This window comes from Eleutherodactylus coqui, chromosome 1 (assembly GCF_035609145.1).
Source record: "Eleutherodactylus coqui strain aEleCoq1 chromosome 1, aEleCoq1.hap1, whole genome shotgun sequence".
Classification (NCBI taxonomy): domain Eukaryota; kingdom Metazoa; phylum Chordata; class Amphibia; order Anura; family Eleutherodactylidae; genus Eleutherodactylus; species Eleutherodactylus coqui.
The window spans coordinates 112,553,542-112,580,883 of record NC_089837.1 but is presented as its reverse complement, the minus strand read 5'-3'; the positions used below and the strand labels follow the sequence as shown (position 1 = coordinate 112,580,883).

Genomic DNA, 27,342 nt, shown 5'->3' with positions numbered 1-27,342 from the left:
CCCCATTCAAATGTATGAAAAAGATTTTCAGCTGCAGATATTCCCATAACAAAGTTGTCACATTTAAATTCAGCCTAAAAGGAGTATCAGTTTTAACACATTCCATTTCTTTATAAGGGAAATCTGCTGCTGGATCTCCTTTCCTGGGAAGAATCAAACATGCTTGATCGCTAACAGGTGGGAACCCCAAATGGGGAGCTTCTTCTATTATATCCACATGCCTTGATAAGGTACTGAAGAACATGGAATAGCCAAACTGAACAATATGTTTAAAGCGGTTCTCTCAGACACGGACACCGAAAATCATGAAAATCAGATGGTGGGGGCCGACAACTGATACTCCAACCACTCAGTTGTTTGAAGGGGTTGCAATGGTCAGGCAAGTGCTGTAGTCTCTTCACTGTATACTAGTCACCACAACATACATTACATATAACTGTGCCTGGTACTGCAGTTCAATCCCATTCATTGTAATGGTACCAAGCTGCAGAAAAGCCATATGATAGGTGTGAGGTCACAGGCCAATGAAGGTGTAGCTCTCGCCTAAGCGCCACAGTCTCTCCAAACTGTTGATTAGTGGGGGCTCCAGGAGTCAGACCCCTATCAATCTGATATTGATGGCCCATCCAAGTATAGGTCACCAATAGAGTTCTGGATAGCCACTTGCATTTAATGGAACATTTCTAAAAGTTTAAAACATCACCTTCCAATAATAGTTTTCCCTTCTGTTTGCACAGATTCATAGATTCGTCGTTCTTCTGTAGATAGTTTGATATATTGGATATAAACTTTGCGCTCTGGCAACTCCAGCACAAGTTTCCCTTTGACTTTGGTGGTTTTTGTCCTTCTCAGAGTGATGCTTTTAATAAGGGTTTGAAGACGTCTAAAGAAAAAACAACATATCTAAATTTAATATTTAATCATGTAGAATTGCTTTTACGGAAATCCAATAGGCTAATAATGAATTTTGCTAAAATCTCCGGCGTACGAATATCCAGAATGAACGTCCCTTATAAATATTGGCTTTGACAGTTTCTCACAGAAACAGAAGCGACAATTCCTTGTGCAGATTGGTGAAGCTAGTCCACAGCTAAGTCGCAGCAGTTGTAACACACCTCTACAAAGTCAACTCACAAAAGTCCTGGAAGCCTATTAGGTAGGTAGGTATATACATGCACACTCATACGTATAATATCCGCTTTTAATACTTCTGCAAAAAGGAGTTGGGAAGCAGTGAGGGGAATTATAACCATATTTTTCGGACTATAAGATGCACTTTGCAGTACAAAAATAAATCTTGCTAAAAAGTCCCTGCATTTTATGATCCAGAGAGAACAATAAATATGATGCTTGAAACGTCATATTCAGCTTCCATGGAGACCTGTGTGAGGGAAAACTGACTTCCCCTTCTGCAGGTCCTGCCATCAGCATCATAATCATGGAGCACTGGTATGGCAGCAGGGTAAACCATGGAGATGAAAGGTCCTTCAGCCTATGACCTTTCTCATGTCACGATTTTAGGCAGGTGTGGAAATAAAATAGTGCAAAGTAAGAGTGTTTTAAAAAATAAAAGTGTTAATAGTTTGTCAATTAACCAAATGCAAAGTGAACAAAAGAGAAATTAAATCAAATCAATATTTGGTGTGATCACTGTTTCTGCAAGTGTGCCCAGAGGAATTGATGAAGGAAAATAGTCAGGGAGGTTTTTCCAAACATCTTGGAGAACTAACCAGGACTCTTCTGTGGATCTTAGTTTGCTCAAATCCTTCTGTCTCTTCATGTAATCCCAGACAGACTTGATGATGATGAGATTGGCTGGACATCATCTAATTTTGAATGGGTGTAAGTATGATGTATCTTTCATCTGCTGTACTAAGTTTTCTTGGATGCCCACTGCCTCTACAGTCCTCAACGTTGCTAGTTTCTTTGTGCATCTTCAGAAGATCTTGAACAGCACATCTTGAAACCCCAGTCTGCTTTAGGGCTCATGTCCACAGACGGAGCGAGATACGCCCGCGGGGATTTAAAAAAAAAAGTCCCCGCTGACGAACGCAGGAAAACATGCTTTTTACCATATTTAAAGACTTTGCTTAAGAAAAAGAAATGACAGTGGTCTACCTTAATCCATCTTTATCTCCCATGGTGACCGGTCTCTGAATCGTACGGTGCCACCACTCTCGGTCAATGAATGGTTTCAGTTTCAAGAAAGACAAAATGGACCACAAATCCTTCAGGGAGTTCTGAATTGGTGTACCTGTGGGTAAGATGGGAAATAATACAACTCAAACTATGAAGAGAAACAAACGAGAAAACTCTAGGGGTTTCTATTCTTAGATATGAAAAAACAAGAATTAAGGCACACAGTGTTGGTACGAGTTAAAAACAATGCAACATAAGACCATGCTCACACAGCGGATTTTGCCATGAACTCAGTGTCGATTCTGCATCAACTTTGTAGCAAAATCTGTGTGTCCAAAAATGTACCGTTTGTTTGAAGTCTGCATTTGTTGTTGGGGAGAGAGACTTTTTGAAGTGGATTCTGTGTTGGGGAGCCCCAATGAAGATTAGCTCTATTGAAAGGGAATAGTCTCTGCGAGGATCCCCAGCAACAGCCTGTGTGAATCTGCCGTTTCCTGATCACTGGTTATAAAGGCCCATTTACACGCAAAAATAATCTTTCAAACGACTGAAAGATTTTGCTATCTTTTTGCATGAAGTGTTAATGTTCATTAATGGCTATTAACACTATCATCCTCATTTGCATGTAAAAGGGCCTCCAGGAGCTGTTTGCAGAGTCCAGCGTGTGATTAATCACATGCCCAGCTATGCACACAGCTGCATTGTTCTCGTTGCGGCTCCCAGCAGAATACAATGTTATCTGTCGCCTAACAGAACATAGCTTAACAGACAATAACAAGAAAATTAAGTCTCAAACATGGTTCACAAACCCCACCTAATAATCCACACACAATCCATCCCATACAAGATCACTCCATCCCTTTGGGTGTAAACACCAAATCAGAAAGGCAGCCACAGTTGAGCATAACCAACAAAAGACCCCATTAACTATTCCTATGCTCCGTAGCCACAACTACCGGTATTATGCCAGTTTATACATAGAAATATATGGGTTGACATTCTACTAAAGTTTAATTTTCGGTGGAACCTCCGATTTTTATGAAGCTTTAAAAGAGAACCAATCATGTTGGATACTGTGTCTGGTCTACAGGCAGCATATTATAGAGCAAAAGAAGCTGAGCAGACTGATATATAGTTTTGTAGGAAAAGATGCAGTATTAGGATCTGTTCACATCACGTTTTAGTAGTCAGTCCTGTGCATAGATTTTTAAAAGATAAAAATAAAAAAGGTGTTTCTTCACATATCCCATAGACAATAATTTGTCGAACATAGTTCAAAATGCATACTTTGGACTATGTTTGATCTTTCTTACATTTGTGTACTTTGTGGGATAGAAAAAAAAAATCTAAAGTTTTTAAATGATAAAAAAAGCAGAAAAAAAACACTGCAAAACATATTACTATACATTTAACATACACTAAAAATCCTACTATTATGCTTACAATTGCACATATACATAAACATTCTCTAAATGTACATTAAAAACATTAAAGGAGATGTCCCGCGCCGAAACGGGTTTTTTTTTTTTAACCCCCCCCCCCCGTTCGGCGCGAGACAACCCCGATGCAGGGGTTAAAAAAACCACCCGCACAGCGCTTACCTGAATCCCGGCGGTCCGGTGACTTCAATACTTACCGCTGAAGATGGCCGCCGGGATCTTCTACCTTCGTGGACCGCAGCTCTTCTGTGCGGTCCACTGCCGATTCCAGCCTCCTGATTGGCTGGAATCGGCACGTGACGGGGCGGAGCTACACGGAGCCCCTCTCTGGCACGAGCGGCTCCATAGAAGAAAGCTGAAGACCCGGACTGCGCAAGCGCGGCTAATTTGGCCATCGGAGGCCAAAAATTAGTCGGCTCCATGGAGACGAGGACGCTAGCAACGGAGCAGGTAAGTATAAAACTTTTTATAACTTCTGTATGGCTCATAATTAATGCACAATGTACATTACAAAGTGCATTATTATGGCCATACAGAAGTGTATAGACCCACTTGCTGCCTCGGGACATCTCCTTTAAGTGAAGAGCCCCTAAATTGTTATTAAAATTCCCGCTCAATGCATAGCAGTCCTATGCCATGATGGACAGCCTTCTCTGCGTGACTCTGAATACAGTAGCGATCACTCATTAAGTAGAACCACCTAAGCTGCCAGGCATTGGAAGATCAGGGTTTTAGAAGCACTTGTCATACACATGTAAAAATCTGGCAGAAAGCAGGGAGGTAATGAAATGGTAAAATAAGTATTCCCTGGGAAATCCCACGCCACTCGGATGCTCCTAACGTCCAGTGTCCACGGGCAGGTTTGATTTGCGGAACCTGCAAATCAAGCTATCTATAGGAAAGCATGGGTGTCTGCAAATTAATTTAAGCATGCAGATATGTTTTGTGGACCTTTTAGTCCGGAAAACAAATCGCAGCATGCTCTATTTTTCAGTGGAAGCCGTCTGATCCGTTGCACACCTGCAGCTAACACTGCAGAAGTGCTGCGGATCTCGCAGTAAAGCAGGAGATTTGGAAGAAAAAAAAAAAAGCACTGTGCACGTACGGCGGTGAGCCCCAAGGACCATATGCAGAACAGCGAACCCGGAAGTGAAGAGATCCGTGCGGACGGCGCTGCTGGCTAAATGCAGGTAAGTAAGCAGGGCTCACTGGCAGCAGGCAAGGCTGGATTTCGTGCAGAATTCCCTGCTCGGTATCCGACCTACCCGTGGACATGAGGCCTTACTGTGTCTATTGTAGTCCTGCAGTGATGGTGCTGTGCTTAACTGAATGTGACTGATGTAACCAATCAGCAGACAGTGATTGGCTGCAGCAGTCACAAACAAGTAGTTGCATGTAATCACTGCAGGACAGCAACAAAAACAGAGGGGAGCATCAGAGCAGTGTTGTCATTTTAGATTGTCCCCTGCTTTCTGCCCGATTTTTAAATGCCCCGGACAAGTCCTTTAAAACGGATAAAATAGGAGTTATACAGAATTGTTCCCCCCCCCCCAAAAAAAAACCAAAAACCACATAAATCTACTCAGCTTCTCCTGCTCTATACTTTTTGAAGAACTTCTAACATGTAAGACACTGGGGCTGAGACACTTTGTACAGCACAACAACCCTTTGGAGTTTATAGCACTTTTCTAAGTTAAAACAAACCAAGCATTTCCACATCTCCTGAATAAAGATGGAGGGGCGGCAGACCACTACACAGTGCTATTTGTACTATAGCAAGATGAATCCTTCATCAAATGTGTACAAGTACTGGGACTTTCATACACGTGATCCTTGGTGACAAACAAGCAGCCGATGAGTAAATGCTTGACTTGATCACTGCACCCATTTTAGATTATCGCGATCTACATTGCAGAAAATTTATCTTGGTTACTTACCATCTATGAACTTTATCTATTAGACTCTTTTAATGCCCCTTTTACACAGGAGGATTATCGGTCAGAATCGTTCAAGCTCCTGCACGAATTTGAACAATAATCTTCCCGTGTAAATGCATGCAGCGACTGAACGATAACACCGTGCAACAAATTTTAAAAAAAAGTTATTTAACCCCTTAGTGGCCAAGTTTTTTTTTTGTTTCGTTTTAAAAAATCGTAACTCCTTTATTTATCAATCGACGTTGCTGTATGAGGGCTTGTTTTTTGCAGGACAAGTTGTATTTTTCAGTGGTGCTATTTAATGTACCATATAATGTACTGAAAAACTTCTGAAAAGTTTAAGTGGAGTGAAATGAAAAAAACAAAACAAAAAACGACATTCCGCCATCTTGCAATGAGTCTAGTTTCTACGGCGCACAAACTGCAACAAAAATGACATGACAACTTTATTCTATGGGTCAGTACGATTACTACGATACCAAACTGATGTAGTTTTTTTTTTTTTGGCCGTACTACTTTTATTTTTTTCCGAAGACATTTAATTTTTTCAAATTCTTTTCTGCCGCCATCTTCTGCGCGCAATAACTGATTTATTTTTCCGTCCACGGGCTCATTTCTTGTGCGATATCCTGTAGTTTGCGTTAGTACCATTTTGGAATACATGCGACTTTTGGATCGCTTTTTATTGCATTTTTTCTTGGAGTTAGCATTTCTGGCGTTCTTAATTGTTTTTTTGGATGACGTTCACTGTGCAAGGAAAATCATGCATTACTTTGATAGATCAGACTTTTACGGACGCAGCGATACCAAAGGTATTTTTGTTTTATGATTTTGATTCTTTTATTTAGTCTAACCAATGACCTGTAAAAACACAGTTCATTAATTACAACTTACTGGTGGATGATCCGCAGTGTTTCTGCCACGTGGAAACATACCCTATATGTTACATAAACCTACCTTTATAATGTTCACTCAGAATACGGTGTGTAACAGTGATTGCAAAAACAAGATTTTGTAAGAACTTACCGTAAAATCTCTTTCTCGTCTTGTTCATTGGGGGACACAGCAAAGACCTTGGGTATAGCTTCTGCCACTAGGAGGCGACACTAAGCACAAAAGTGTTAACTCCTCCCACTAGCTATACCCCTCCTGCAAGCAGCATGCTAGCTCAGTTTGTGTGCAAGCAGTAGGAGCAGCCAGTAGGATATGACAATAATAGATAATAAATAACCATACTCACGAACTGTAACTCATTCCAACACCGTGGGCGACTGCACCGCGGACCCTCCCCTAGGGAGTATACGTCACAGTTCCGATACCAGACTGGGTGGGTGCTGTGTCCCCCAATGAACAAGACGAGAAAGAGATTTTACGGTAAGTTCTTACAAAATCTTGTTTTCTCGTCTGTTATCATTGGGGGACACAGCAAAGACCTTGGGACGTTCTAGAGCAGTACCCAAGGGGGCGGGAAAATATAAGGCGGCGCATGTGTAAGGACGCAATCTGTCCTTCAACTGCGACCAGCGTTAATGGATGGCTAGGTATCCCGCATGCTCAGACAGAGCCTAAAGGGCCTAAATAACAGCCCCATCCACCCTCTGAGGGAAGAAAAAAAACCAAAACCCAGACAAGGAGCTTCGGACGAGGCACAAGCCTTCCGAATAATACGGCCTGAGAATATGACCTTGCTGAATTGCTGCAAGGCAGAGTCATTGTACGGAGTCCACTCTGGAAAAGCAGGGATCCAGTCGGAGTTGCCGGAATTACCGGCAGCGTGCCAGCGTGACTGAAGCATGCTACCTGCACGAGGAACTCCGGCGTAGTCAACCGAGAAACCTGCCCTGGAGCGTTCCCTGGAACTACCGAGAAGGTGCCCACCGATACCTCACCGAAGTGGATCCTGATACCGGCAGTAGGCCATACAGCGGGTAGATAACGACCGTTTCCTGTACCATCCGTACCCAATAGGCATCCGAAGATGAAACTGTGGAGCCATAGGCGCCGAAACATCAGGGTTGTGGACCTTCTACCAGGCGACTTAGTTGTAAGTCAGGTCCCGTATACCTCCAGGTATTCAATCTCACCTACACCGTCCCTCCGTGATGAAGGGACATTCGACTCCAGACGCCAGTGGAGGAACGACCTGTTGAGATATGCAACCGTCTCATGCTGGACTCCTGTGTTGACCACGGTCGGAAGGCCTGCCGTATGACCTTGATGCTGTATATACTGAAAGCCTCCGTCCATGGCGTCGGCTGTCTGATTAGCTGTAACTTGAAAAAGGGTCGTGAGAGAAAAAAGTTTGGTTCCATGATTCTGCAACAATGCCCACGGCATCCGCCTCTGCATGGCCCCATGGGCTAGCGAGGACTTCTGCCCATTCGTGATCAACTAGGGCTGGCCCCGTGCTGGGATGCAATGTAACTGTGTGACTCCACTAAGTACAGAAAAATTGACCGCACAAGGCAGCAAGGGTACACTGGTCCGAGACTCACTGATCCCTTTGAGGAAATCTCCACAGTAGGGATGGAGGAACCCTAAAATTGCAGACAGTACAAGTATGGACTGTCTTACGCTGTCCTGCAAGTCATAATGCAGGGAGAACAATGCAGGAGAGTTGCAGCGAGTCGCTGGATCTGTCAGTCTTAATCCCCATTGGACGTTTTAGCTTCCTATGCACAATCAGTCTCGCAAGCGACTAGGCGGGCCTAGTTTGCTGAGGATCAGCGCTCTACACTTGAACCGACACTAGCGACCGTTTAGAACACCGAGCACTCCTACGGTTAGTCTCCCCATCCCCAATGGGAGAAACGTGGCCTGTTCTGCACCCCACCAGGGTCCGCAGGAGCCGTCTCCTGCAGAGAGCTAGCCACGTCCTACTGACACGGCTGTAGAACTAACGGTCCATGATTCCTAGAGAGTACACATGCCTTGTGGTTCAGAGAACGCCCGAAAGAAACGAACTCGGCATTATAAAGTGCCGCCGGAGGGGCGTCCCGCGTCACTTCTGTCTGTGGTGGGGGCCTAAAAAGTATGCGGCTCTTCTGTCATCGTAGATCGCCCTAAGTTGCCTGTAGGAAGCTGCAGGTGGTCCCTCCAGGGAGGCTAGCCGTTATGAAAAACATCTGGAGCGTAAGCTTCTGTGGGGTGGAGGCGAATACGACGTGTTCACAGAATTCCTGAGAATAGTATATTCCTCAGAAGGGTACCACAAGACTTAGTCAGACCGAACAAAGCCCAACGGCTGTTTGACTTCCTTAAGAGTTTTGGCCTGCATACTGCTGCCTTAACACCTTGCTCCACACAAGGCCCAAGACATGTTGTGCAACTCTCGTACAATAGCGAGACCCCATACTGATGTGGTACTAGCCGGACCCTGTCCGCGTGCTATCCCGGCATCGGGCATAGCGGTCTGGTTGCCTGCGGGAAAAAGCGGGGGGCTAGCTGTAAAGCCAGGGCAACCCGGTCAGGCCTAACATCAAGGCCGGGGTACCGCTGATAATCAGCTTGTAGACCAGTACGGCAGCAGAGAGCACACTTGATATGCGGCTCTGTCCCGAACTGCGACTCAGGGTGCAGGAAACTACTGAGGGGACGAAGCTGACTCCTGCTCAAACCAGTGTATGCGCTGCTTCGGGCATGGAAGTACCCCCGGTCTCAGCCGCCTGGGGTATTGCCGACAAGCACCTTGAACCCTGTTGTACGTAGGGCAAGATATTCACCAGCTGGATGTAGTCTCGTTCCTTAACGAGTGCGCACATAGTATGTGACCCTTGCCGGCCGCTGTCATCGTGTCCTCCTGGACACGGACACTGTGGTGCGATTGTCTGTAGAGGAGTTCAACCGGATTCGGCACAGACATGAGGAAAAATGAGTCCAGAGACTCCCTGTGCGAGTACTGACAAGAGATTGCATACTGTTATCTGTAAGAGGACATTCTCTCTGCTTAATCTCGAACTACAGCGCGGGCGCACTTGGTATGTGGCTCTGGCCGCCCCGCCAGCATGTCCTCCTGGACGCGGACACTATGGTACATGTGACCGCGGGGGGAACCACAAGGGAGCTGGAGACATGTAAGGCTCAACCCGGTGCGGAGCCGACATGGGGAATGATGAATCCAGTCAGCGAGCCCCGAGTAATGCTGACAAGAGTTTGCACACTGTTGTCAGTCTATATAGAGCTGTAGCGAGAGCACACCTGGCATGTGGCTCTGGCCGCCCTGTCCGCGCGTCATCCTGGACTTAGACACCGCGGTACTGCTGGCTGCAGGGGGGCAATGGGGGAGCTTCCGTCAGGCAACGCTCAACCCGGTCCGGAGTAGATATGGCTAGCTGTGCGGTACTCCTTCTGTATGGAAGGGGTAATAGGGGCGCTATCAGCGACCAGGGAGCCACCGATAGTCTGTGTGTAGTACGGAAGGGGTCCCAGCGACCTCAGTTTCACAGAGAGGATTGCGTAAGGAGTGGTCAGCTGCTGCCTGCGGGCAAAGCGGGTCGCACAGTAGCATTATACGCCAGCCTATGGCAATCGAACGCCCGAACGTTGCGAGCTACGCAATCTGTTCAGCAGCAAGGCAATGGTGGCCGTGCGATACGGTTATCCACCAGCTGTCCTGACCGGCGGCAACATGTGACCAACGCTGCTGTAGGGGGTGATGCTGGTGCACAACCTCTAAAAATCGCGTGGCCTGTTCTGCTGCGCGTGGCGCCGAGAGCGTGGCCGCTTGGAGGTGATTCTAAAATGTCCCTGCGCCGACACGGAGAGTGGGGCCGGCAAACCGGCTGTGCGGCGCTACAGAAAGAGGGACGCGGGGCTCCACAGGGTAGTCGCCCGCTAGGCGGGGAAAAATACATACGCCCGCTAGGCGGGGAAAAATACATACGCCCGCTAGGCGGGGAAAAATACATACGCCCGCTAGGCGGGAAAAAATACATACGCCCGCTTGGCGGGGAAAAATACATACGCCCGCTTGGCGGGGAAAAATACATACGCCCGCTTGGCGGGGAAAAATACATACGCCCGCTTGGCGGCGAAAAATACATACGCCCGCTTGGCGGCGAAAAATACATACGCCCGCTTGGCGGGGAAAAATACATACGCCCGCTTGGCGGGGAAAAATACATACGCCCGCTTGGCGGGGAAAAATACATACGCCCGCTTGGCGGGGAAAAATACATACGCCCGCTTGGCGGGGAAAAATACATACGCCCGCTTGGCGGGGAAAAATACATACGCCCGCTTGGCGGGGAAAAATACATACGCCCGCTTGGCGGGGAAAAATACATACGCCCGCTTGGCGGGGAAAAATTCAAACGCCCGCTTGGCGGGGAAAAAAATCAAACGCCCGCTTGGCGGGAAAATTCAAACGCCCGCTTGGCGGGAAAATTCAAACGCCCGCTTGGCGGGAAAATTCAAACGCCCGCTTGGCGGGAAAATTCAAACGCCCGCTTGGCGGGAAAATTCAAACGCCCGCTTGGCGGGAAAATTCAGACGCCCGCTTGGCGAGAAAATTCAAACGCCCGCTTGGCGGGAAAATTCAAACGCCCGCTTGGCGGGAAAATTCAAACGCCCGCTTGGCGGGAAAATTCAAACGCCCGCTTGGCGAGAAAATTCAAACGCCCGCTTGGCGGGAAAATTCAAACGCCCGCTTGGCGGGAAAATTCAAACGCCCGCTTGGCGGGAAAATTCAAACGCCCGTTGGCGGGAAAATTCAAACGCCCGTTGGCGGGAAAATTCAAACGCCCGTTGGCGAGAAAATTCAAACGCCCGTTGGCGGGAAAATTCAAACGCCCGTTGGCGGGAAAATTCAAACGCCCGTTGGCGGGAAAATTCAAACGCCCGTTGGCGGGAAAATTCAAACGCCCGTTGGCGGGAAAATTCAAACGCCCGTTGGCGGGAAAATTCAAACGCCCGTTGGCGGGAAAATTCAAACGCCCGTTGGCGTCTGCATGCCCGGCCGACGGTGCGAGGAGCCCCTGCACGAAACGAGCAGCCGGCACGCGCCGGGACCGCGGCAAAGCCAGCCGCGGGCGGCCGGCAGCGCAAGCAGCAGCCGTCATCAACAGGCGCGGGCGGCCGGAGGCGCATCAGCCGTGGGGGGCCGCCAACAGCCGCGCATCAACCGCGGCCGTCACCCACAGGCGACCGGCGTCACATCAGCCGTGGGCGGCCAGCAGCATACCGGCCGCTCCAGCAACCGCGGGGGGAGACCTCGCGGCGGCCGGAGGCACATCAGCCGCGGGGGGCCGCCATCAGCCGTTATCCACCAGCTGTCCTATCAGCTACGGCCGCCCAACAAGTAGACGCGGGCAGCCGGCAGCACAGCAGACAGTACGGGCGGCCCAGTGGCACATCAGCCGGGCTGCCCAACACAGCCGCCGCGGACCCAACAAAATGGCCGCGGCCGGTAGGTAGTGCCTAAGCCGCAGCCGCCCTGGAAGCGGGCGGCCGCCGACAGCACATCAGTCGCGGTCACGCTGCGCCAAGTTTAAAAGGGCGGCCCACCCTACCGCCGCGGCAGCTAAGCCGCGGGCGCCCCCCAAACAGCCGCGAGCGCAGCATAAACATCGGCGCTGCGGGGCATAAGCCACAGCCGCCCTGTAACAGCGCAGCAGGCGGCATAACTAGCAGCGCAACGGGGAACAAAGTAGCGCAGCCGGCGACATAGCAAGCAGCGCAACGCACATCGGGTGCAATAACAAAATAAACCCACATACTTACCTCCCTTCGTGATGTAGGGTGGCTCCCGGGCTCCAGCAGAGCTTCTCCCCATCATCGCCTGCCTTTGGTGGGGCAGTGGATGCCGGACCATAAATAAGGGGGGCTCTATGGCTGGCGGGTCACACTCAGTTTGGTGGCCGAGTGTGCCTCCTTTTCTTCAGAGGGGGCCCGGCAGACAACAGAGGGTTACATATCACCTCTGTTCGCCGCCCTCGGTGGGTTAATGGGGAGAGTCCTGCCTCCCCGTTATGCCCTGGCCTTCCGGGAAAAAAATGGAAAAAATGCAAAAGAAAGAAAAAAATAGTCTCAGCAGGAGAGACGGTCCTGCCTCCTAGACACTAAGCAAAAAACTGAGCTAGCATGCTGCTTGCAGGAGGGGTATAGCTAGTGGGAGGAGTTAACACTTTTGTGCTTAGTGTCGCCTCCTAGTGGCAGAAGCTATACCCAAGGTCTTTGCTGTGTCCCCCAATGATAACAGACGAGAAATAGTTGTGCAACCACTTTTGTAATTCTTTTCATTAAGCAATGTTAATGGTGAGCCTACTGGATTAATTGTATCGGCATATTTCCAAAAAAATACAATACAATGGCAATTGGATTACATTATTCGCCATGATTGGAAAACCTTACGTGGCAGAAAAAACTGATATCATATTTGAATTCAGCGCACTAAAGTTACTATAAGCCAGCTATCTGCTTATCGGTTACAAAGATTTTGTGGCACAGTGTAATTTTTCAGTCGTTCACGCAAAAAAAACAAAAAAAAAACTGCTGTTCAGTGTAAACAGCAGTCTTCACTTTTAAATGGCTGTCTGCTTACTGTGAATGAACACAAGAGGGAGGGGAGAACGCTCTCCGGTCTCTCCACCTCCATCTTGGCAGCGGCGTGAGCGTTGCCAACTATACAAGCTCCTGTGTAACTATAGTCGCTCCTGGGACGAGTGTTGAGCATTGTTTGCCCGATAGCTCGTTCCGTGTAAAAGGACCATTAGAAAATGTCCTAACACAGTATAAAACTTATCAAGGATTGTGAGGGCAACAAATTACATTAGATTTGAACTTTAAAGGGTCTAATAACAAGGCAACCTATCTTACACGATACTTCATAGGGTTTTTTTTTCTCATCTATGATTGTTTCATTTTGTATCTACCTGTTAGAACCCATCTTCGAAGTGCATCCAGACTGTGAACCGCTTTTGTCTGCTGTGCATTTGGGTTTCGTATTGTATGCCCTTCATCCAGCACCACTCTCAGCCATTTTACTTTATGCAGTGGGCTGTTATTCTGCAAGAAAAAAATATATATAAATATTAAGTCTACTTTAAGGCTCACGCCCTCAAGCAACGCGGGATATGCCTGTGGATTTCCGCCCCAGGATTACCACAATTAAAACCAAAAAACTGTCTGTGAGTGATTGCGGATTTCCACCGTCTCCAATAATGCTTTGTTAATGAAGACCTCCCACGGCGTAAATCCGCGGAAAATAGAACATGCCACGGTTTTTCTCGCTCGTGGAAATCCGCAGTAGAATTCCGCATGTGAGCATTGGCAGGCAGAAAACTGTTAGGTTCAATAGAATCTAATAGCTGCAGAATTCACACACGTTTTTCTGCAGCGCGAAATACGTAGCGATTCCGTCTGTGGGCATTCACCCTTAAGTCCCTACTTGGCTGCATGGTTAGCATCTCACATGATGGGATACACCAACTCTGACAACATTCTGTGCATTTTTTTTTTTTACTATAACACAACTGTGTTTGCTCTCTCTCCCATTCGTGTTTTTATGATAACTCCTTTAATAACTGGAGGTCCGATCCCGAGAATGAGAGAAAGCTACAGACACGTTTGTGCCCAAGAACGTTAACTAGAGATTTAAAAGGGTTGTCCCGCGAAAGCAAGTAGGGTTAAGCACTTCTGTATGGCCATATTAATGCACTTTGTAATATACATCGTGCATTAAATATTGGCCATACAGAAGTTATACACTTACCCCCTCCGATGTTGGCGTCCCCGTCTCCATGGCTCCGACCGAAGTCTTCTTATCCCTCAATTAGATGCTCTTGCGCAGTCTGCTCTTCTGTCCCGTTGAATGGGGCTGCAGAAGCCCTGTGCGACGCGAGCACGCCGGAGCGGCGCCATTCAACGGGACAGAAGAGCAGACTGCGCAAGCGCGTCTAATCGAGGGAGAAGAAGGCTTTGGTCGGAGCCATGGAGACGGGGACGCCAACACCGGAGGGGGTAAGTGTATAACTTCTATATGGCCAATATTTAATGCACGATGTATATTACAAAGTGCATTAATATGGCCATACAGAAGTGCTTAACCCCACTTGCTTTCGCGGGACAACCCCTTTAAGGCTCCCATACACATTAGACTAAAGTTGATGAAAATGGAGCATTTAAATGAAAACGATCTTTCATTGGGTGAAATTTAACAGTAAATGATCACTTTAGCCGACTGATGACAGACTGTCACTACTTAGAAAGGCATCAGCTACGTTTGAAGTTCTATTCCAATAGTCGGATGATATCTCTTTCATCCACAAACTATCTTTCAAAAGACAGAATGTTCTCAGAACGATCTATCAAAACAGCAATGTTCTCAGAAAGATTAGTTTGATAGTTTGTCTGTTGGTTGATATCAATAAAAATGTATGACCAGTTTGAACAACTGTAATAACCAAAAATAGCTTGCAAAACTGCTGTTCACCAGGCTATTGGTTGAACTGCTGGAACAAACATCAACCTACTTATATTGAATGTGTATACACATATGAATAGCAGATACTTTAAATTCTGTTAGAGCCTTAGGATCGGTTCACAACGTTGAAGGTTACTTTCGCTGCATTTTGATAAAACAGGATATTTGTTACCGTAAAAACCTCCTCGCCACATTCATTGGGGGAGCCCTACAGTTTTGTATATAGGACTATGGTCCATGATCTGGTGCCCATATTCTCCATATGTGACTCTTTCAAATTGATGTCAGAGAACAGTAGCTTGGCCTTATTGTATGACCTCTGTGGTTTAACAATAGTGAATTAATTCTCTATACACATTACACTTGAGATAAACAAGTGGATTAAACATTTTTCGACTACTTCTGTCATTCTCCTTGATGGGAAGCACTGTCCAGGCACTTTTTCTCCTCTTCTCCACTACTTTTAGGCTAATTTCACATGGGTGAGTGCGATATTGGGCCATGAAACTCGGTCCAATATCGCGCTCAATTACATGCGATTTCGCTGTGGATACAAGGTGTTTTTGTATCAAAACCGCCTTGCATCACTTAGCGATCCTCTTCCGATGGAATGCGCTGGCATGCTCGAAGATAAGACATGCTGCGATTTTTCTCCGGCCTTCAAAAGAATGGGGTTCATAATCGTGGGAGATCTGTGTGTCTCGCAATGCAAGAATCTCGGTGTGAAACTGTCCCTAGTGTAAGTGTTACAATGGAGGCAAACTGGGCAGTTAAGTCCAATCTCCACCCACCCTCTCCCAAGCACTGTTCCTTACCACACAGATAACCCCCATTCCACCCCCCAGCTAAGGGAAAGTCTGATAAAGGACAGAGCTGAGCACATTCATCTCTATGATGATCTTCATATTAAGATATCAACCTAGTAGTTGCCCTAATAGCTATAACCTAGCATATCAATGAACTCCTTTAAAAATTCTAAGGCCAGGTAAAGGTTTCCATCATTTATCATACACCGACACCTGCCTTCATGTAACATACTTACAGATAATGTTATACTTAAGAAATAAGTAATTGTAAGTATGAAACGTATTTAAAAAATGTGCATGTTACGGTACCCTTAGTTTCTAAAATTAAAGATATGGATCACGGTTACCTGTAATGCTCACATTTTGCTAGCAGCTTCTATATATGGTACCTACCGCATAATCATGGGTCACAGTACTATACGAGGTCAACACAACATCCTGCTGAGAAAGGGTCTTTGGATCTTTGCTCCGCTCAGGTCCATAATATACATAGATATTTAAATTCACTTCAGGTCGAACATGCTGCTCAAACTGATCCTGAAATGAAAGATGCGTTTATTAAATCAAAATAATTAAACTTGTATGTTATGTAAAAAGTATTTTAAAACAGTTCTTTGAGATGACCCCTTTAATCACATACAATAATTTTCATAGGTTACTAAAGGAAATTTAAAACATGACTGTCTTATTGATAATAAATGGTTAAATGGCTGGGCGTATGCAGTTGAAACAATAGGAATTACTTAAACCCCACAGTAACTCCCATTTATTTCAATTAAAAGTGACAGTGGGGACAGTAAGTGAGGGCAATGTCATTTGTCAAAAGGCTTTTTGGGAGAACCACCATAAACGTAAAATATTTAAGTTGTGGTTTTGGGAGAACCTCCATAGATCCTGACTAGAGATGAGCGAACGTACTCGGTAAGGGCGATTTCGCAATCGAGCACCGCGATTTTCGAGTACTTCACTACTCGGGTGAAAAGTACTCGGGTGCTCTGTGGGTGAGCGGGGGGGTTGCAGCGGGGAGTGGGGGGAGAGGGAGTGAGAGAGGGCTCCCCCCTGTTCCCCGCTGCTACCCCCCACTCCCCTCTGCAACCCCCCGCCCCACAGCGCACCCGAGTACTTTTCACCCGAGTAGTGAAGTACTCGAAAATCGCAGTGCTCGATTGCGAAATCGCCCTTACCGAGTACGTTCGCTCATCTCTAATCCTGACAGATACTGCTAATTCAGACAGAACTAATTCACTTTTATAGAGTCTGTTGGGGTTTCACTTTTTTTTTTTTTTTTAAATCACAAGGCTAGTGCTGTGTAGATTGTGCTCTTCTTGCCATCAAAGATACTGGAGAAGCTGAGAGTCTACGAAAACTATTATGAAAAGCCTTAGGCCCCCTGTCCACGGCCGTTGCCGATATTCCGCCGCGGGGGACGAGGGGGGAGTGCTGACAGGCTCACCGCGGAGAATCACAGCACGCCGCGATTAAGATCCCGTGAACGGAGAATCGCTACAATTCTCCGCTCGTGGACGCCGCGGCTACACTTTCCATAGCAACACTATGCAAAGCTTAATCACTGGCGGATTCATGCCCGTGGACATGCAGCCTTATAGTGTGTGCTGAATTATATATCAAATATATACACACAGGTTTACTTCAAATCCAAAACAACTCAGTTTTTGTCTTTTCTAAATCCTTCTAGAACAGAATGACAATATGAACATAGAAAAATATTCTACATACAATCCAGTTACTCATCACCGATAGGGGGCAAACAATCAGTGTTGGTCTACGAAGTTCTTGAACACACTTAGAATGACTCTGCACTGTAGTTTTATCTGGAAGAAAGTAAAATACATTTTGTACTAGTCTGAGTGATTCTGAGACAAAACAACAAACCTGCCATACATGCTATGCACCAAATTTATAGGTTTCACACTTTTTGCTGAGCAGAGAGGGGCATGGGTTAAAATGCAACGACATGCACAAGAAGTTTGCAGGAAATAAGCCAACCAATAGGTGTTGTAAAGTTGTCTAAAGATTCCCCCAATTTATCAAACTGCCTGGGTCACTGTGACAAATCTGGCACATTTTCACTGCCTAGTCTAAAAATGCTTTTACACAGAAAAATATCATTAAGATTCCCGCGATCCAGTGAGAATCTGAACGATTGTTCAGTATAAATGCATTTTTTCAAATTTTCAAGAAACGTTCCAAAATACAGATTTTTCTTCAGAACAGCAGATATTAACAGAGTTACACAAGTGAATAGCTCAATATTTATTACACAGACTCTGCAGTTTCCACTCCATTTACTGCCTAAGGAGGTAGCAGACATTCACACAGGGTACTCTGAGACCACCATTCACATCCCTATGCATCACATGACTGACACCAATGGCACCCAAAGGACTCTATTTGATTATAGGATCTGTTGGATTCTTATCGGTCTTTTTCTGGCGTATATGACAGAGTCTACAATAGAGGTCCCTGAACAGAAGCCTCAATGCAGATATGAACATAGTCTTCTACAGACTACACTAAAAATTGCATGTTGCCTCTTAAAATACAAACCTATGATTTTTTTCTTAGATATTTTCTTCACTCCCTGAGTTGCACCAGACAGAGCCATAGCAAACTGGTCATCGCTTGGAAGGCTGCAAGCTGGAGAAGCTAAATGACACAAAATAGTAAAATGCAAAACGTCCTTCAAAGTTTTCTACAGCAAAGTAATTAAATATCCCTTTAAAAAAAAGTGAAGCATTGTATGAGGGACAGGTCCACTCTCCTACTAGCCAAAATGACTAATAGGTATGGGCAAAAAGTATACTGGACATACAGTTTATGAGTCAGGTCTATTCATGAGAACAGTGCCGTTCCTGACCTCCGCACAGTGGTTGATGAACTACTGTACATGCAGATACACAGTAGCACGCCATCAATCACTGCTGAGAGGGCGGGAGGGAGACCAGACTCAAATTACATGTTTTTGAGTACAGTATATTTTTTGAAAGTGCCTGTTAGACAAATGGCTAAACAGTTTTTTTGCTGCCATTTTGGCAAATAGGAAAGTGGACTGATGGCCATACGATGCTGCCCTAACACGTTCATGTTTGCTCTATGTCAAACTCACATTTCGTTTTTCGTGGAAGCCATTCTTCATCAGAATCGTCGGAATCACGCTTGACATTTTGACGTTTCGGTCTTTGGAAAAAAAATAAAAATCACCAAACAAGCAGGAGCCTAACATGCTATAAGTATTATCTTGTAGCCCATGATCTTTACAAATTACCCATTCACCAGAAAGCCCATCATCTACCGCAAGTTACATGTTGCCACCAACACAACACAGCAGAGGCTCCTTCCATCGGTCCTGAGAGGATACGGAATCAGATGGAAGAGGGGAAAATTTGGAAAATTGCAGAGTAATGGCCACAAAAAGCATTATTTCTCATATATATCTACACATGGCAGCTTGATCTGTAGTCATCTGAAAACTCATATGCTTTAAGCAGATCTACTATAGTTTATAAGCTTGTTGCTTTATGCCTTGGGCCTCATTTAAGAAAAGTATCAGATCCATCTCCGATGTGGATCTGACACTTAAAACTGGTCATCCAAGCAGCGCCCACCGGGACACACAGGGGTCAGAGTTGCACTGCTGCTCTGACCCATATAAAGGCCAGTGCAGCTGTAACTGAAATTAAACGAAGCTGTGCTTGTAATTTGCAAACGTTGCTCCCAAGGATTTCAATGAGCGCTGGCCACTACACAGGGGTCGTAGCAGAGTTTCCACTATGACCCCAGTGTATTGCGTTGGGCATTGCCGGGATAACCTCTCTAATGCATGGCAGAACTCAGAGGCTAAACCTTAGAATTCTGCCAGGGATGTGCATGTAGATTTACTCCATTCAATTGGGCAAATCCACATGTGGCCACCTGCATGAAGAATTGACACGCCAATTCTGTTTTCTGTAACATGAATTATGGCGCGGATTCCATAGAACACCAAGGATTTCGATGGGGGGATTTAGCAGTGGAATCTATGCCATAATCTCCAGCAAAATTACGCAGTATGAATGGTGTCTACTACTCAATGATATATTCAACTGTGATTTGTTTATAGCGCTGCATGACCGCCACCTTCTTTTGTATTTGGACTTCATTTGAATGAAATAAAAAGCTGGGGAAAAACAACGTCTAACTGCTTCATGATTTGCTGGATAAGTATTAATACATACCTTTTAGAGCGTGCACATGTAGCTTCTTGGCTGCTACCCATCGCACGTGTTTCTTTGAGTCAAAAGAAAAAAAATAAAATCAATATAAAACATCAGTCACATCCAACACAGTTTGGAAACTTTAGACATCAAATTAGACATTCCGTTGAACAGAAGTTAAAGCATTTGTCCCAGATCAGACAACTTTAGCCCATAAAATCAGATCGATCACTGTTGTCATCTTGCTAACATATCCTTTTACATAGCAGAGTGCAGATTTTGTATCCCAAGCATTAGTCATGTCACTAGGCCCTCTGGCATTTTCAGGACGAGCAAGAAGAAAAGCATGATAATGAATGGTTCAGCAGATCATGGCAACGTACGGCTTGTCACTAGTGACATCATGTACATTGCCTGACCGTATGTGCTGGTATTTTGCTGATAAATTTCTTAACAAGAGCAGTTTATAGAGGACCCCGTGCATGAGTTTTGATATTCCATGGCTCTTAAGCCTTGGGTATTGCACTGCATCAGGCAATCAAATCAGCAGACACTTAGGTAATTACCTCTGCAGGAAGAGGAAGTGATGTGCCACGAAGCCCGGGACAGAAACAAAGCGGACATGTAGTGATAGCACCAAGAGAAAACGTTGGAGGAAAAAGAAATACATTCTACAAAAAGATACTTGGGGACATTACATTAATTATTTGGGACAACAATAGCCATATATTATATTTTTCAGTCATGAATTTGCTGCTTATCTATTTATTTCCCTTATTGCTTGTAGACTTTTAAAACAACTGGGCACATTTGCAACTTTAAATTGGGTTTATGTTTTGATAAACTTACCACTACTCTGTCCTTGTGATGCTTTATTTCTTGATCGTTTATTAGGATCACTTGTCAGAGATTTCTGAGGTGTATTAGTTTTCTGTATAGGAAAAAAGAAGTGAGATTGGTAGACTCAGGGTAGTATGCCACATACCGGCCAACATGTGGCAAGACGCATCTGAGTTGTGGGTACAAGTCCCAAAGTCAGTACAGCTAGCAAATGAATTAAGTGATTACTGGATGCATGTCGGTAATGGAGAAACGATTTGCCTAAAACCGACCGACAGAGAACACTTAAATTGCTGGCCGAACTGGCCCACACGATGCTGGGGGTCTTGGACGCAGAGTAGTTGCAACTCAGCCATGTCCCGTCTGCCACATTAGACCCTATGATATACAAGCTACTTGCCTAATATATGAAAAACACAAAAGCTCACCTGTTTTCTTGACTGGACTTCTGTGATCGGCAAAGGCTGGCCATTATGAAAGTTTGTAAGAATTAATGCAATGACTGACAGTGTTTTTCCCTGGAAAGTTAAAAAAAAAAAAAAAAAAAAAAAGCAAAAGGTCAGCAAACCACACACATACAACATCATTTAACAATGGAAAAACAAACTTCATAGTAAAAAAATCATAACTACCAATTAGGGTGTTTTTTGGTAACTAATAAGGATAAATAGGCTTTGCATAGAAGGTAAAGCACTGAGTGAGAAGCCAGTGATGTCTTTTAGACTAAATGCTCTGCACAAGCGATGACATCAGCTCTTGTGCAGTCATGTAAAACGGCCACAAGAGCCTGCTTTGCCTGTTCACAATTATCATGCTTGGCTTTGAATAGAAAGGGTGATTGAATGTGATGAGCTGACCAGGCATCACTAGGTTGAAGAATAGAGTAACCAAGAGGTCCGAAAGACTACACCATAAAATGATAGCATTCCCTTAATGTTAGCGACTATGGGGCTTGCAGTCTAGTTAGACAACACGTGATCATACATTTACAGCATATCTTTCTACTAAAACATAAAAACCATTAGTAGACAAAATTACAGCAGCCCTTTTTAACCCCTACATTCTGTCAGCATTGATAACATAATGTCAATACTGTATCTTAGCCAACAGAGCATTGTAAGTGGTCTCTGTGTAGGGTTAATAAGGGTAAAGGTCCCAAGTGATTGGGATGCAGTACAAGGATAAGGCTCAACTAAGTTTCATTTAGACTTTCAAATGGAGATTTAAACACTGAAAAGTAATGACAAAATGAAGCTTAAGCAGAATACACACATACCAGGCCCATGTCATCTGCCAAAATCCCCCCTCTGACACTTTCAGGTCTTTCTTTTTCTGCAAAGTTGGTAAGTGTGTTGTAGTAAAGGTCCTTCCTCTGTTCCCAAAAAAGAGGCAGCTCTTGGCTGTTCTCGCGTGAAACCATCCAAGCCAAAGCCTGCTTCTGATGTGTAAGCAACGGGGTTTGCACAGCCTATACAGAACAAGAGACAAGTGACTTTATTAGGATAACTCTAGTGACTTCATGTCATTCTTCTGAAGCTTTAAAAGCAAGGTATTTAAAGATTTTTGATGTGATTTCATTAAGCTTACACAGAGGTCTAGAACACACATTATAGTAAAGTGCTGCCATTGTTATTCAGTTCCCCTCCACTAACACTCTAAATCTTAGGAAGGGTTCACATGTGGGCGGAAATCCGGCAGAGTTCTCGCAGAATGTCTGTAGAAGGACCGCACGGAAATTCCATGAGACTTTCGCACCTGCAGCCCTGAGACATTTGCCGCAGGTTTTGAAAGCAGCTTGTTCCTATGTGGCAATCTTTCCCCATAGAGAGAAGAGAGCCCGCAGTGGAAACAGCAATATAATTCACATGCTGCGGCTTTGAATTCCACGTGGTATGTCAGTTTCAGCATGGCTTAGCTGCAGTGGACTGTCCGCAGCGCATGGATATGATTTTTGCAAACCTCGTCCACTTTGCTCCTTAGCCTGAGGCTTAAAATTGCAGGCGGAATTTCCGTGCAGAAAGTCAGCACGGAAATTCCGTGACAATTCCGCCTCGTGTGAACCCAGCCTTAACCAGTTGTAAAAACAGCAGCGCACATGCTGAGTAATTACATCCCCAGTCTAGTATACAAATGTGTCTTCCAGACTGCCATCAATAAAAGAACCACATAGTTGATGGAAAAAGAACCACATGGTAAAGCGAGGGCACCGTGACTGGCACTTTGTTGTAAGTCACTTTCCATCAAAATGGGACATTATCAGTAAAATGTTGTTGCTTCTAGTACAATGACAATTGCTAAACATGCCCTTTGACAAGACAACGGAAAACATATAAAAAATGGTCATAAACAATAGAAATTCACCTTTGCAGGTTCTAATTGTTGTGTTTTGTCATCTTCTTTCAAATCTTCAAATAATTTATCAAATTCAGTCTTTAACTGGAATAGAAACAGAAGAAAATATACATGTTAGAGCACATTATTAACTATCCTGTTTTTTCCCAAAAATTCAAAACAAGAACTAAAATCCGAAACATTTCTGAATAAGGCAATATACATCTCCAGGTGATTACAATATAATGTAGATGGTCATTCAGGGACAAAATCACCCGAGGGGTTACACCCGACCATCTCCAATTTTTACAAAACCCTGCACATTTGTAAGTTACTAGAATGTATATAAAAAACTCAATTTTCAAAACAATCGGGTCCTGTGGGTCGAGAAATACAAGGGATGGGGGGGGGGGGGGGGAGGTGGAATATTCTGTAGGTAACTGAGAACCATAATTTCCGATAATTCATACCTGGGAAACTATTGTGTGTAGTAAGATGATACGCAAGGTGTCATTCTCTTCATAATAATATGTAGATTTATAACATTATTCCCAATACTGTAATTCCAATACCAGTTAAAGGGGTTGTCCCGCGAAAGCAAGTGGGGTTATACACTTCTGTATGGCCATATTAATGCACTTTGTGATGTACATCGTGCATTAAATATGAGCGATACAGAAGTTATTCACTTACCTGCTCCGTTGCTGGCGTCCCTGTCTCCATGGATCCGTCTAATTTCGGTGTCTTCTTGCTTCTTTAGACGCGCTTGCGCAGTCCGGTCTTCTGCTGTGTGCTCGCGCAGGAGAGCTGGTCTGCGCGTCGTCATCGTAGCTCCGCCCCCTCACGTGGTGCCGATCAGCCAATTAGGTGGCTGTATCGGCAGTGGAACGCAAAGAAGAAGACAATCCATGGTGCACCATGGGAGAAAACCGCGGTGCATCATTGGGAAAGGACCGGCGGCCATCTTTAAAAAAAGAAAAGAAGATGCTGCGCAAACGGGGATGCAGGTAAGTGATTTTTTAAATAACTAACGGAATTGATTTTAACGGGGCAGAATGCGGGGGTAAGTTTAAAAAAAAATTTGGATTTCGCCGCGGGACAACTCCTTTAAGGTAAAAACTGGAAAAATTTAAATTCTTTTTTTTTTGTTAGAACTTAGCAACTCTGGAGAGAAAAGCTGATTTCTTTTTTTATAACTATGCCCCATACATTGAAGTTCCTTACTACAAAATTTCAGGAAGGTATTCTTTGTAGTTTTTGGGAACTAAAATTCTTGATGGTGACCAACTCTGTACTGACTAGCAATTTTTTGGTACCAAATATAAACTAATACATCTGAATACGCTTCATATCATGAAATGAGTGAGAAATCTGCTTTCACACATACAGTTTGTTCAGCTAAGCAATCATTGTCATTTCCTAATTATTAATTTAATAGGAATTAAATTAAATGCCATTTCTGTCCCGTTACATTGCTTGAACTAAGATGTCAGCTGAAAAATTAGTCAAGTGTTTTCAAGGCTGCGCATGAATCTAATGCCTCTGTGCACTATAATACTGGCCTTTAGTGAGGATAAGTACAAGTTGAGAATGAAATGCACTTACAAAGCAACTTAACTTTATATATAAGTAAATCTATATACATACCAAATCAGACGCAGCATTAAAACCACCTGCTTATTATTTAGGTCCCTCTTGTTTCACTATAACAACTTTGACCTATCGAGGCACGGACTCCACAAGGCCTCTGAAGGTGTCATGTGGCATCTAGCACCAAGACATGGTAGACAAGTCCTGGTACTGGGAGACTGAATGATTAGTGGGACAGACAGGGCAATCTGCCACAAAGATCGTGATTGTCAAACAGTGCGTTGTCTTCCTGGCGCAGTAGTCATGGTACACTTTGGCACCAATTACAGTTAAAGGAAGATGGAAAGTCCTTAAAAAACTATTTCAGGGAACTAAAATGTAAGCTTAGAACAAGGACCTCCAAAGTAGTATTTTCTAAAATACTACCTGTACCTCGTGCCACAGCAGAAAGGTAGAGGAAGATTAGAGAGGTAAACAAGTGGCTCCAGAGTTGGTGTAGGAAGGAGAGGTTTGGGTTGCTGGAGAACTGGGCTGACTTTGCTGTCAGCTACAGGCTCTACCGTAGGGCTGAGCTGCATCTCAAATTGGGAGGGTGCAGCTGTGCTGGTGCAAAAGATGGCTAGAAGGTTGGTTGGAGGAGTGTTTAAATTAGGGACTGGGTGGGGTAAGGTTGAGCAACCAGAGAGAGAGGAAGACTAAGTGATGTAAATGTGGGTGGAGCGGTGGGAGAAGTCAGTACCCTTAGAATAGTAAATAAAATATACAAAAAAACCACTTTCTGAACTGTACGGTTACTAGTGCAAGAAGTCTAACCACTAAGGCTGATGAAAAAGCACTGATGTCTGAGGAAAACTAGCATAGTGGGAATAACTGAAACCTTGTTGGAATGAAAGCTGTGTGACTAGGCGGTTAACTTACAGAGTTAGTCTATTCAGAATGTATCATAAAACCAAAAGGTTGGATTTAGACTAAAGTATTGCAGGAATCCACATCATAGCCCAGCGCAGGAGGCGCTAGGCTACGAAGCAGATTCCCGTGATACTTTCGTAGTGCTCACTGCGGAAGTGCCGCGGAACAGACGGCTTTCATTGACTTTAATGGAACCCATCCAGACAGAAATCTGCACAGATTAGAGCATGCTGCTATTTTCCTCCCGCGAGTGAAAAATCGCTGTTGATTTCCGCTCGTGGGCAGGAAAAAGCGGTTTTCCATAGCATGCTATGGGCAGTATTTGCTGCAGGATCCAGAGGCGGACACCGCTCTGGATCCTGCAGTGCAAATACGGCCAGAGGCATTCAGCCTGTTTTCTTGTTGCCACATCCCACCCTTATATTGGCGCCATTGTAAGGAGATGTTATTGACTTTTCTTGTGAGTGGTTTTAATGACTGATCAATGTACACACAACTGTAAAATTATAATAAAAAGATGAACATATTCTTCACTTCTTTATTTGTAACACCTAGGAGAGAATTTCTAAAGACCAACATTTCATATGCATGCCTCATAATACATTTGGTGCATCTCAGGCGGTCCATGCATGGGGAGAAACACACACGCTCCAGCTATGAACTAGGGTAGCTTTCTGATATGCAAGACACTGAAGTGAATTATATAACATTAGATCTGTCGCATTGGGGTGGCCACTCTGAAGTTTCTTAACAAGTGTGTGTGATGTACAGTTGGAAAAAAGTTCAGAAAAAACAAACGGGGGGAAAAAAAAAAGCAACCAGTTGTCACAATTTACAACTTTTTATGCTAATTTTCTGCTGAGAAATCTCCCCTAAAATTAGAAAGATTTAAGCATTGTCAAGCTAACACAAACCTGCTCAATTGTCAATTGCACAGCTGGAAGAGACGTACTGGATCCAGCGCCTTTAGACAGGGCGTTTCTTCCAAGACCTGTTTTAATGAAATAAGACATGAAATATGAAAGAATGTGAGGAAAATATCAACATGTAAATTCAGACAGATCACATGCTGAGCAATAGTTGACTTAGGCCCTGCACACGGGGGGGGGGGGGATTCAACGCAATCCTATGCACACAGCCGCGATTTGTCCACGTGAAAACACACACAGAAAACAAATCGCGGCATGTTCTATTTCTGTGCGAGTCTCGCAGAGCAGATACAGAAGACGCCGGGAGCAGGTGAGCCGCAGGCCTCTGCAGGGGCACAAATCCGCATCCCACTGCGAGAATTCTCGCAGCGGGATCCGACCCGGCCGTCTGCAGGCGGCTTTAAGCCTCTGACACACTAACCGTTTTTATTATCATTGCATGCCCTATTTTTGTCCACATTACAGACAGTCTGTGCATCGGACGGCACATGGACAGTTGCACTCCAGCCTCTCGGGCCCAACTCAGTACACAGCAAGTATGTACCTGGCCGAATACAAAGTTTATATGATATCTATAACTCACTTTAAATATATTTCAGTTTATCCAAGCAAATTGGCAGTTTATGACCAGGAAACTGTAAGCAGCTGAATATCACCCTAAATGCATCAGAAACGATCATTTGTGCAGATGAGCCGATTTAGATGCCAGTATGTGGCTTGTCTTTCACATTCTCGTTGCCACTGTTGAGATGCACCAGCTACGATCTAAGTTTAGTCTTCGTAAACA

General features: G+C 44.8%; 1 protein-coding gene across 2 annotated transcripts in view; it reads right to left on the bottom strand.

Moving 5' to 3' along the window:
- The window catches only part of HLTF (helicase like transcription factor), a 68,842-nt gene that overhangs the window by 19,306 nt on the left and 22,194 nt on the right, over nt 1-27,342 (bottom strand). For both annotated transcript variants that reach the window (XM_066599218.1, XM_066599226.1), the window contains exons 5-17: nt 26,541-26,617; nt 23,158-23,232; nt 22,073-22,264; nt 21,225-21,314; nt 20,806-20,887; nt 19,978-20,029; nt 18,870-18,940; nt 18,311-18,409; nt 17,480-17,574; nt 16,136-16,279; nt 13,387-13,519; nt 2,119-2,254; nt 704-883 (exon numbers count right to left, since the gene is read on the bottom strand). In XM_066599218.1, coding sequence (XP_066455315.1) covers nt 704-883; nt 2,119-2,254; nt 13,387-13,519; nt 16,136-16,279; nt 17,480-17,574; nt 18,311-18,409; nt 18,870-18,940; nt 19,978-20,029; nt 20,806-20,887; nt 21,225-21,314; nt 22,073-22,264; nt 23,158-23,232; nt 26,541-26,617 — 1,426 coding nt within the window. The remainder of the gene's footprint in view (nt 1-703; nt 884-2,118; nt 2,255-13,386; nt 13,520-16,135; nt 16,280-17,479; nt 17,575-18,310; nt 18,410-18,869; nt 18,941-19,977; nt 20,030-20,805; nt 20,888-21,224; nt 21,315-22,072; nt 22,265-23,157; nt 23,233-26,540; nt 26,618-27,342) is intronic.